This window comes from Mangifera indica, chromosome 4, assembly GCF_011075055.1.
Source record: "Mangifera indica cultivar Alphonso chromosome 4, CATAS_Mindica_2.1, whole genome shotgun sequence".
Lineage (NCBI taxonomy): Eukaryota > Viridiplantae > Streptophyta > Magnoliopsida > Sapindales > Anacardiaceae > Mangifera > Mangifera indica.
Genome location: NC_058140.1, coordinates 19,169,831 through 19,182,199, shown reverse-complemented (window position 1 = coordinate 19,182,199; position 12,369 = coordinate 19,169,831). Strand labels below are relative to the sequence as shown.

The following is a 12,369-nucleotide window of genomic DNA, read 5'->3' as shown; positions in this document are numbered from 1 at the left end:
TATATGATGTCCTCATTATTTAATTATAATAAAACTAATTTAATAATTATAATTTTTGGCGAAAGTGAAATTAGGAGTAGGCTTGTGCAAGAAAACAAGGTGCTCTCGTCGCCCTTGTCGGAAAGTATCTCTCTATTACACCAGTATTTATTCATGCGTGTGGGACCCATCTAACCTCCCGTACTGTTGCGGTTGACGGCGATTTTTCTAACTTATCTCTTTTCTATTCCTTTCTCACTCTCCCTGTATTTGACGCGACAACAAAAACAAATTCAATTAAATTAAAAAATAAACCCCCCAAAAAAAAAAAAAAAAAGCTTGAAAAACTACGCGTCCTCACCAACACAACAGGACACAACCCCAAAACCCTAACACACACACACACACACACACTCACTCACTCACTCAGGCTCTCTCTCTTTTTCCAAAATAACCACTTTATTATTGTTGTTGCTTTTTGTCTTTCCATCTTCACTCGTTTTTTACCACCACCCGATCTCTGCTTATAATGGATGATAATCAGAAATCGGATCCAGGTGGCACGCCCGTTTTCAGTAGCGACTCGAGCTGGACACTCGCTGAGCCTGACTCGGACAGTGTAAATTACTTGCTTAACGGCGATAGAGACTCTTCTATTCTCACTGAATTTGGCTGGAATTTTCATCCTGACAGTTCACGCTCCTTCGCCGATGAGAGATCCGATTTCTTGGGGAACGACGTCGATTATGCTTTGCCGCAGACTGCTAGTAGCGTCGACTTACATGCTGGTCCGGTCATTTCGGTACCGTCTGCTGACGTGTCGACGTCCAATCCGTCTGTGTCATCGAGCTCCAGCGAGGATCCGAAGACGGAGAAGTCTACGGCCTCCGGCGTTAAACCGCCTGAGATACCGTGAGTGGGATATGAATGAAATGAAATGACTAATTTCGTAATTAAATTTTCTTTTCAACGGTGAAAAAAATTAAAAATTTTATTTTCAAAAAAAAAATAACAAAAAAAGAATCAAACAAACTATCAAATCCATTGAATTGTAACCAATTCATTTTATCTTGCAGTGAGAGCTATGTTCGTACAGTTATAGAAACTGTCAAAAATGTGTGTTCGTGCAAGTTGGGATTTGTTAGCTGAGAGGCCAGTTTTGTAATTTTGTCGAATGTGTTGTTGGGTCGGGGGGGCTGGTCTGGTGAAGAGAATTTTCATTAATTGAAAGTGCCTTCTTTTGTTAACTCCATGAGCACCGGCCGTTATTGCGGCACGAATGACGTGCTCTTAACTTTTATTTTTTTTCGGCTTTTGGGGAATAATTTTCGGGTCTAAATCTATATATTTATTACTTAAATCCATTCAGAAAAGGGACATATATTTCAGAAATGTTAATTCTAGATACTGCTACTAGAGAGTGGTGATGGTCTAATTTAGAGAGAATCTCTTTATATAGTTTTTATTTATGAGATGCTTGTTTTGAAGTGTGTTTCTCTTGTTCTTCATTCAACCCCGTCCTCAGATATTTTCCCTTGCTTTGTTTATCTAATCTAGTGAAAGGTAATATATGTCTGTGATTCGTATGACATAATGCTTCTCTTAATGGGTTTTCACAGTTACTTCATTTTTTTATATATAGTCAGTCATTTATTTGTAAAATTCTGAACTTAGAACTTGGTTTCTTTATCTATTTTCACTTTTCTGATCTCACAGTTGTGAAGTTGTTTCCTGGTAATTTGTTCCAATCACCATAGGCTTATATAATTTTATATTTGTTTTTCCTTGTTTGGACTGAAGAAGAAAAACTATAAATGCTGCTATGTATTAGTTTGTATATTGCTTGTAACGATAACATCGGCAGCGGAAGGATAAACAGTTTCATGCCATGTATGCATACTGCATAAAGCATTCATTTTAAATACAAAATTTATGGTACAATGATGTCATTTTGTTCAGTGGGCAAGCATGAAGAGTGCTTATAGCTAGCCTTCGTTGTAAGTGCTTTTATTATTGTTTAAATTTCTGCAGTTACCAGTTGCAATATCAACCCTAGCCTGAAAAACTTTCATGGATTTCGTTCTTTTAAATTTATGATAGAGGGATTTACTTTCCTCTTTTGCATTCTGGTTGCGGCAGAATAGTGGGAAAATCTTCATGGTTCTAGGGAATAGTAGCGCTAGATAGCTACATGCGTACACTTGTTGTTGACCTTTTAACTAACTTCCGACTCATTAAATACTGGTTTCCCTTTATGTGTTCCTTTTTCTTTTCCCTTTTTTGTTTTGATTTTTAAGTATTATCACGTCTGTGAAGCTGAACCTTTAACATTTCACTTTAATTTATGCTCTTCATTTACATTGTATATCAGTTTTTGACAAAATTTTCATTCCTTGAGACAACATATAAACTATTTCTCAGCAATTTTTTAGTTTGAAAGAGGATAGTCACCAAAAGGAAACACCTCTCTTCATGTAAATATCTACATTCTTCACTGGGTACATTGAGTTATTCCACGAAAGCAATACGTTTATACATATCCTATGATAATTTTATGTAGTTGCAAATGCCATTAGGGTATTTCTTTTGTAGGAGATTCATGTCTTAATAATTTTCTTTGACATTTTTTATTTCGTTGTTATTTCATAATAATGGTAATTTTTTTAGCAGGAATAAGGTGAGAAAGAAAGGACAAAAGCGAATTCGGCAGCCACGTTTCGCATTTATGACTAAGAGTGAGGTGGATCATCTGGAAGATGGCTATAGATGGAGAAAGTATGGACAGAAAGCTGTTAAAAATAGTCCATTCCCCAGGTCTGTTGTTAGCTTCCTTTTCAAAAGGAACCAATATTTTCGTGTTTTAAATTTAATCCAAATCTTCAATCTTCCGTGTTAAATTTTATAGGTGCAATGTTGCGATTCGAATCACAATAAGTGATTGTATAACACATTTGCTTCATATCCTCTGCCCCTTTGTAGAATATAGTGGCTGACTTTTTTCCTAAGTTCATTTTCTTTAACATCACGAATTCAAAATTTTCTTTTCGAAACAATAATATCTAATTTTGAAAATGAATTTATTATTTTCTGTAGGATAGTATTTTCAATGTTTTAGCCTTTTATGAAACTATTCAGATGAGAGTAGTTTGGATGATTTTTTATTTCGACAAATTATGTGGCTCAAAGTTTTAGCCATCCCAGTTAGTTGAAGTCCCGAATTTTCCATCTTTGTTTTAGATCTTTATATTAAAAAAATAGCTGAAAAAAGAAGGTGATCTTATGTTAATTGAGCTGTGTACATAAACTGAAATAACTGCGCGATCTTTACTCGATGTCATAGGAGCTACTATCGTTGTACAAATAGCAAATGTACTGTGAAGAAGAGGGTGGAACGGTCCTCCGAAGATATCAGTATTGTAATTACAACTTATGAAGGTCAACACTGTCATCACACCGTTGGATTCCCTCGTGGTGGAGTCATTAATCATGAAGCTGGCTTTGCTGCCCATTTGCATCCTACATTCTCACCTTACTATTATCCGGCAGTTCAGATGCCACAGGAAAGTCCCAGTAGTGTACAGTCTCATCAATATGAAGAGAGAGAACAGCCTGCCTTGCCAGACCAAACCCCACAGCTGCCCACTGATGAAGGACTACTTGGGGATATTGTGCCTCCGGGAATGCGTAATAGATGATACAGAAAACAATGGTACGCTTTACTTCACTTACTGAAGTTGAATTGTTAAAGTGTGCATGTCAGAATGTCTAGAATTCCCTTGAAATCAACCCAATACTGAAATTAAGAATATTAATTCTCTTAACATCATTCATAGAGTGAAGTCAACCCTTAGGCCTTGTCACTTAAAATCTGTAAATTTTGGTTACTCATAGGTGACTAGAGATGTCAGAAATTTCCCTTGTAAAGCACTTATGGGAACTGTGCAGATTCGACAATTTAAAAAGTGATAGACTTGGAACTTACCTATTAAATATTACTCGATTGAGTTCGATCTCTAGGTTACTTTTATATCTCTTAGCGGTCAGTGGTCACAAAATTTCAATTGAAAGTCATGGAACTTGGTGTTTTGAATTTCAGATTGTAGAAGGCCTTTGACATATAACCACATTTGCACCCGCACGAAATATGGATATTATCCAAAACATTAGTCAATAGACATCTTAGAACGATTATACTTGCTTATATGTGGTAGGGCAATCTCTTGCTTGTGATGTTCTTCGCCTACTAAATTGTTTCCCAGTAGCAAAACATCATTGCCAACAACTTCTTGTTCTCATTCGCTCTAAACTTATCCGGTTACTGTTGCTTTGGATTTGGCACTTGACATGTGGACTCATTTTGCCGACTATATCATGTTCATCAAGTTTCCACTAGCTTTTTAGAGAAGATTGTGATGGGCAGCTAACTTTATGAAAGACTAATAGCCACTGGAATTCCTTCAAATGACGTATTAGAAGTCCTCTCCCATAAGAAAAAAGATGCGCTAATAAAGTTTATTTTAAAATATCATTTTTATGTTGTGATTCATAGCTTCTCCCAGACCTAAAGTGGGATCTACATCAATTATTTGTGCAACATTTGAAATTTTCATTGGGTCGTTCTCTTTGAAAGGTTTTCATTGCTTGTTTGTGGTTGGTACCTTGTCCTTTATTTTGGGTTGGGTAAAATTTTTATAAAGAGACAACTCTAGTATTTTAACATAAATTCTGCCTACATATTCCTAGTTCCCTATTCTCTTCAATGATAAAATTGGGTCACAACACTTGAACTATCAAGAAACTGACTAGATTTGATGCTTTAAAGCAAATTACTACTTTGCGATCATGCTTGTTTTCTCATTAAAGTGTTCTTTTTCTTTCTTTCTTTTTAGAAAAAGCTCATATGAATATTTTTAAACTTGTTTAAAATGAGAAAGCTACACCTTTGGATGATTTTAACATCTGTCAAACTCTAAAGTCTCTATTAATTCAGTTCTCTTTAAGGTACGTCCTCTGAGTATGTGATACGTTAACATGCCTAACCATAAAAACAGAAAGAAATATCATCACAAAGGCAGGCTTGATAAAGAGTTTCTGTTCATAATCGTGAAACTGATACACAGCATTTAATTAATAAAGAAAAAGTTGAAGTTAAAAAGAAAGAAATATCTGGTTCCAAAGTGCAAGCCACAGGCCATCTATTTGGAACAAAGATGAGGTGTGGTGACGAATCTGACATTTATATATGCCTTGGTGAATATGTTTGAGATGCTGGCTGTCTCTCTTTTCTTTTTGCAAATATTTTATTCATAATAATGTTTATAAATATATCTTGTTTATAATTAGTAGTTTGATATTAATATACAGTGTTTCTGAGAAGAAAGCGATTCTTCTTAAATTGATGATGCTTGTGCATGTGCAGTGCAGGGATGAGTGGTAGACAGGAAAATGATATATCTTACCTTATTAGTAGGACCATGCCCATGTTGCTATCGATTTTGAAACTTGAAACCCTCCTGCAGTTTAGTCTGGAGGTAGGTCTCTGAAAAGGGAAGGGAGAGTCATGTTATTTGATGATAATATATACACATATATATATGTATAAAAAATGATGATTGCTTTGGAAAGCTGTAACTGAATTGGTGTAGGCAGATTAATTAAATTGTAGCATCCCAGATTATTGGAAGATTACTGCTAACTTTGTTATTCTTCTTGATACTTATTTTCAATTCCATTTGAAGGGAAACCAGATCCTAGATATAGTGCCTTTTTGGTTGGTTTTTGGAGGATGGGAGAGAGAGAGAGGGAGTGAGAGATGTTGGTGGTTTTGTTTCATACGTGAAGAGGTGATAGATAGGAAATGAATAAAACAATAGAAATGTTGCGTGGATTTCAATGTTGCTTGAGGAGGAGATGTAGTCATCCGACATTACTTTTCCACCTCTCTGTTAAACTTTTTTTTTTTTTCCTTCGGTCCGGACATTGTTGCTTTTCTTTTCACCTTACTTTAACCTTTTCTTTAGGGTTACGTTATCCCTCTCTCACTTCATGACTCTGTCACTTTTTTTTCCTCGTTATATAAATCAATTAAATATTCACTGTTCCTTTTTTTTTTTTTACCAATGTAACAGTTTCTTTCTCGGGGATAACAACTAGGAGGGATAAAAGGGAGATTGATATCCTGCCTTTATTTTCATTGAGGATATCAATTTTTCCTCTTATTATAAGGATAATAAAAAATTTTTATCTCATTTTTATAAAAAAAATGTTTTTCTTTATCCCATAAAAAATTCTCACCTTATATCTCATAAATACAATATAAATATATTAAATAATAAATAATTAAAATTAAAATTAATTTAATAATTCAAATATCATAAATATCATATATTAATTATTTTAATATACACAATAAAAATATAAATAAATTTAAAAACATAAATAATATAAAATTATAAAGATATGTTAGTATTTTAAATAATGATATTAATATAAAGGGGTAAAGATAGGGACGAAAATGACGACGAGAACAAGGCAATGAGAAGACACATATAATCTCGTCCCCAATTATGAGATTTTTTGTCCCCATCCTTGTGACCTTCCCTTTTCCCTTCTCATTTCTTGTTTTTATTAAAAAATACTCTCCCCATCAAAGTCAAAGATGGTCTAAGACTTAAATTAAAATTAAAATTGTCATCTTTATTCTCTCTCTCAAATAGCGTTTCTCTTCAAACAAAATTAACAAATATCCAATATGTTTCCACTAAGATTGAATAGAACGACTATTTGCCACCGTGTTTTTTTCTTTTAAATTACACTTTCCGGTCTTTACTCTTTAAAAATGATATTTTTTTTCTTGTTTAGTTAAAATTTTAAATGTTAATTTTAACTATAAAAAAACAATTTTTTTTAATGAAACTTAAAAATGAATGCCACCTAAATTTTTAAAATGCAAACAAAATACATTTTCCTTAATCAATTAAAAAATTTATCACTTCGATTTTTATCTTTAATTAACAAAATGAAATCCTTAATCCTACTTATGATCAATTTCAAACTAATAATCACATCTATTAATGTTAAATTTGTATTAGTTCTAATATTATCTAAGATGAATCACAGGAGACTTCAATTGAATTGTGGTATCTTGTGTGATTCAATTGAATTACATCAAAATGATAAGATTCCAACCATGTTAGTACCGTTTTGGTGTGATTCAATTGAACTCATACTAAAATAGTATGATTTACAATTAGAATTACACCATCTCGTTGCTATTAAACTAAAATAGCATACCAACCAAATGTTATTCTTGCCAAGTCACAATATTTTGAGTTGGGTTTAGCCGGAATTAGATTTCACTAGTTCGTCAATGAAATTTATAACTTATTTTCATTATTATTAATCTTAAATTTTATGTAAATCATGAATATAAATATAAAGTTTTAAAGACAAAGTGATATTTAAATTTAATAATATTGAAATTAATAAGAATATTTTTATTATTTAACTATGTTCATCTTAAAAATTGATAAAATTTACTATCAGAATGAAAGTTAAAAAAAATATTTTTAATTTCTATTAATCTCAAAATTCAATAAAATATTATATCCTAATCATCCATAGAAGAATCTTAAGTGATTGAATTAGTTAGTAGCGTTGCTAAATATTATTTTTAGTATAAATCTTAAAAATAATCTAATAAAAGAAAAAATATTTTAAAAATAACAAATAAATAGCACAATCTAATTTATTATTATTTTTTTAAATAAAAAAAAGAGGTGGTGTGTAGTATACAGCATAGTAATTTGACAAGTACAAAAGATGAGAGAGAGTCAAAGAGAACGTCATTGTCAAAATTAATGGGCGCGCGTGAACATAATGATGCCCCTACTCTTTCAACCATGTGATGTTGTTCCTTTAACCTATCGTACACGTGTCATTTTCTTCTCAACCTGCTTTACCACCACCGTCATCTCTGGTAAGGGCAGCTTTTCGCCGCTTTCTTCGGGTGTTTTAATCGCCAATTCCTCGCCTGACAGTTAGGCCGTTAGCCGTTACGTTCACCACCAAATATTAAGATTAAGTTCTTTACCCAAATAAAGATTTTTTAGGAAATTAATTAAAATAGTGATTTTTTTGCCGTTTATCCTTTTTAGGACAATTTTTTTACCCTTCACTTTTAAAAGCAACTGATATAATTTGTATCTATTTTACTTTTTAATATAAAAAATAAAAAACTCTAAATTAAAATTAAAATAAAATACACATAAAACCAAATATAAAAAATATAAGATAATCAAAAATAGAAATTTCAAATCAACTGATAACTGTCCTTGGAGCCGGAATCTCTTATAAGTAACAACACTTCATGAATAAATTCGAAAGTAAGTTAGAGTTTTTGTTATTTACGATCGTCGTTTATATGATTTGAGTTTATATATATTTTTATCGAACTGACGGTAAAACCTGACCGTTAATAGTTATGACTTATTTGTCTAAAAATATAGTCGTTGATGGAGAGAAAACCTAGGCACAAAACGCTTAAATTTATAAGTAAACTGTGTAAATCATGCAAACCACGCAAATCCATGCAAACCATACAAACCTTGCAAGCCCACACAAATTATGCAAATCACGCAAACTATGCATAATATGTGAAGTGTCTATTATGTGGTTGTGTAGTTTGCGTGGTTTACATAGTTTGCTTGTAAATTTGCGCGTTTTGCATCCAAGTTTTCTCTTTGTTGACAGCTATACTTTTGGACAAATAAGTCATAACTATTAATAACTAGGTTTTATCATTCGTTCGATAAAAATAGACATAAACTTAAATCATGTAAACAACGACCAAACATAAATAATCAAAACTTTAACTTATCTCTAAATCTTTTTCTAAAGTGTTGTTGCTTGTTAGAGGTTTCAACTCCAATGATAGTCGTTGATTGGTTTGAGATTTTCGTTTTTGGGTACTTTGCGTTTTCTGTAATTAATTTTACGTGTATTTTGTTTTGATTTTGGTTTAGCGTTTTTTGTTTTTTACATTAGGAGTAAAATTGGTATAAATTATATCAATTACTTATAAAAGTAAAAAGACAAAAAAGTTGGCCTAAAAAGATATAAACGGCATACCATATGTCTATTTTAATTAATTTTCCGATTCTTTATTACTAATACTAATTGAGGAGATTAGTGATTTTTAAAACAAAAACAGGTGTTTTTCACTGTTTTTTAACATCCATTTAGGCCGATTTTAGGATAGCACACCTAATTTTATAAAAAGGTAACAGAAAATTTGGAATGAGAATAAGGTTTTCATTATCAATATTTTACATATCTATTTACGATAAATAGTTTAATCATAAAAAAGGAAGAAAAAATTAAACACCAATTTCATATTTTTTAACATAGAAATAAGAATATTATTAATTAAAAAAAAAAACATATAAAGGAAGAGAGATATCAACAACGTTATAATTTGTTTTTGAACATTTATTAGCAGAGGATTATAAATCAATAAATTTATATATATATATATATATATATATATATATATATATATTTTAAGCATATAAATTATTTGTTATCATATGATTTGATATTATTTTATCTCTAATTTAAAACCACTCAATTATATGATGATACATTATATATATTTGTTTTATTATAAATTTATAATTATTTAGTTAAGTTAGTTGTACACAGGAGTAAGGTTGAATTTGAGTCAAGTTGGCTCAAGCTCATTTGTTGGCTTGAGTTCATTTGTTAACTTAACTTAAATAACTCTAAAATGAGTTTACTTTTGGTGAACTCAAACTTTATAAATTTTTATTATTGAGCTCAAGTTAGTGGATATTCGATTAGTTAAACTCATAAGCCTTAAAAAAATGAATTCGAATTGACTAAAATAATATTATTTTAATTAATACATATCAAAATAATATTGTTTTAATTGATTTTGGCTTAATATGATTCATAACTATAGCCAAACTCGAGTATGAGTTCCCTCTGTAAACAAACTCAAACTAGTTTGAGGAAAACTTGTTAAGCTTGAGTCTAAGCTCCAGTTTGACTTTTCAAACTCAAACTTAAATCTAATTTGACTCAAATCCAACCTAGGGCAAGCATTCAGGAAGAAGTAAAAAAAAAAATAATAATAATTGAAAATGAAAAAATGTCAAATTCAATCCGTAAAATGAAAGGCATCCAACTTTATATGATGGATCATTACAATAACGCAACACACGTGAAAAAAATAACATAAGAAAAGCCCATATCAGTTTAATGAGGCAATCAAGCTAGCTGAACCTTCTTACTCTATCAAACTAAGCCCATATCAAAAGCCCAATTCTAAATTTTGGGCCATGGCCGTTCAAACTCTCACATCTCAAGCCCAAAACGTTACCACAATCTTTCTTTGAATTTTTTTTTTGTTTTTAATATAAATAAGTAAAATTCCAATACATTTTAATAAATAAATTACTTATACAATTTTCTGGGTTTTATTCAAATTTATGCAATTATCAGTCAATTTTATTTTTAAAAAAAATTATTTTAAACAGCTTGAAAGAGGAAATAGAACTGAAATGAGTGTGAATGTGACATTATACCATAATTTTAGAGTGCGAAAGACTCAAAATAATAAATTGATAAGGATAATTATCTGTTAATCAGTTTTAATTTGTAAATATATATTTAAATAAGGATGATAAATAGGTACATTTTAGTTTTTTTTTTTAATTATAAGGAATTAATGATACTAAATGTGCACTAACAATTTAAGTCTAAATATCCAAGGTCCATGTTTCACTGGATATTTATTTTTATAGGATTTAAAAAAAAAAATTAATGACATTTAAATAATTAATTTACCTTTTATTTTAGATTTTGTTTATACTTTGTATATCTACATTTATGGTATTTAATCTTCATAATCACAAAGTATACAATACATAAAAAATAAGGCAACAAAATTAAACTGACCTGATTACCAATTCATTCCTAGAAAGGCATGGAATTTAAGTACATAATTTTAAGATCCAGAAGGGGAAATTTGATTGAACTAAAGAACTTGGGCCAAAAAAAAAGTTCAAATAGCGAAAGAGCAATGTTACGTACATCTAGTGTTAAGTGTCCAATTGGGTATTTGGGTATCTTAGATGATATATCATTACATATGATTAAAGATTATTTTATTTTTAAAATCAAATTATCTAATTATATATTAACATATAATCAAAATATTTAATTAAATATTTAAAATTAGACGTACATAATTTTATTAATAGTGACTATGATGAACAGGTCAAGGATGACCCATTAGGGAGTCTTATTTAGTCTATTGTAAACTTACTTAAAGTTTTTTTATATACAATAAAATTATGTACATTTAATTTAAATATTTAATTAAACACTCCTATGATATTTTATTATATATTTAAATAATTTTAAATTAAAAATAAAATAAAATAATATTATATATTAATATATTAATTAAATATTCGAAATTGATACGCATAATATTTCACACTTATATAATGACAGCTGACTTAAACCTCATCCGGCTGTCTCTCACTCACTCACTCACACACTTAAGGATAATACAATAAAATAAGAAACAAACATGAAGGACACAATAACCAAAATAAAATTATGAAATCCTCTCAAATCATGTGAGAAAAACAAGGCATAACAGTGTGATAAGTTCTTTAGTTCAATGGTAGGTGACTTCACAACCACCATCACTCACATTTCCTCTTCAAAAACAGAGCAGTGAAGCCAGATTTTGATTCATCATAATGTCACGAAAGCCTATTCTTTACTTGGAACTTAAGAGTGTCTCAACCACCCCTCAAATCTTCTCTTCCATTTCAATGCCATGACACCTAGACACTACCTTTGCCTTATTCCTTCACAACCCAATTGGCTCTTCTTTCTTTGCCAAATAAAATTTATAAAAAATAAGACATGGGGTTGACCTTAAATGATGAATTGTTGTATGGTAGAGAGCAGTGATAATAATTGTGGCATGTGAGGTATGTTGTGCAAAAGGAGAACCTTTTTTCATGTATAGAAAGGATTGCATTAAAAATGAGCAGATGCATTTACTGTAGAGTATGTCAATAAGTGAGCTGAAGTTAAGAAATCTCTCTTTGGCTTTGCCTTACAAATGCTGTGCATGCAAAAGCTTCTGGCATGTAAATTTGTAAGAGGAAGCTTCTCTCCTAATCCATAAAAAATGCCCACTTTTTAGTGTTTCTAATAATGCAAGGCTTGGTGGTCCCACATTCTTTTAGTAAAAAACAATTTCTATCACTAAAGCTCCTTCAAGTTTTATGATAGATTATGCATTAATATAGACCTAAGCTTGTGTTAACAGAAGATCATTGGTCC

General features: G+C 30.8%; 1 protein-coding gene across 3 annotated transcripts; it reads left to right on the top strand.

The window, feature by feature from the left end:
• The first annotated feature begins 343 nt into the window (after positions 1-343).
• On the top strand, positions 344-5,684 carry LOC123215049 (probable WRKY transcription factor 57). Of its 3 annotated transcripts, none has more exons than XM_044635095.1 (4): positions 344-891; positions 2,647-2,793; positions 3,320-3,688; positions 5,404-5,684. In XM_044635095.1, exons 1-3 carry the CDS (start codon positions 509-511, stop codon positions 3,672-3,674), a joined length of 885 nt encoding a protein of 294 aa, XP_044491030.1. In that variant the 5' UTR covers positions 344-508; the 3' UTR covers positions 3,675-3,688; positions 5,404-5,684. The 3 variants fall into 3 exon arrangements, with proteins under 3 accessions (XP_044491030.1, XP_044491029.1, XP_044491031.1); XM_044635094.1 differs by having other exon boundaries at positions 349-891; positions 5,399-5,684; XM_044635096.1 differs by having other exon boundaries at positions 356-891; positions 2,650-2,793; positions 5,399-5,684.
• The last annotated feature ends 6,685 nt before the right edge of the window (positions 5,685-12,369 follow it).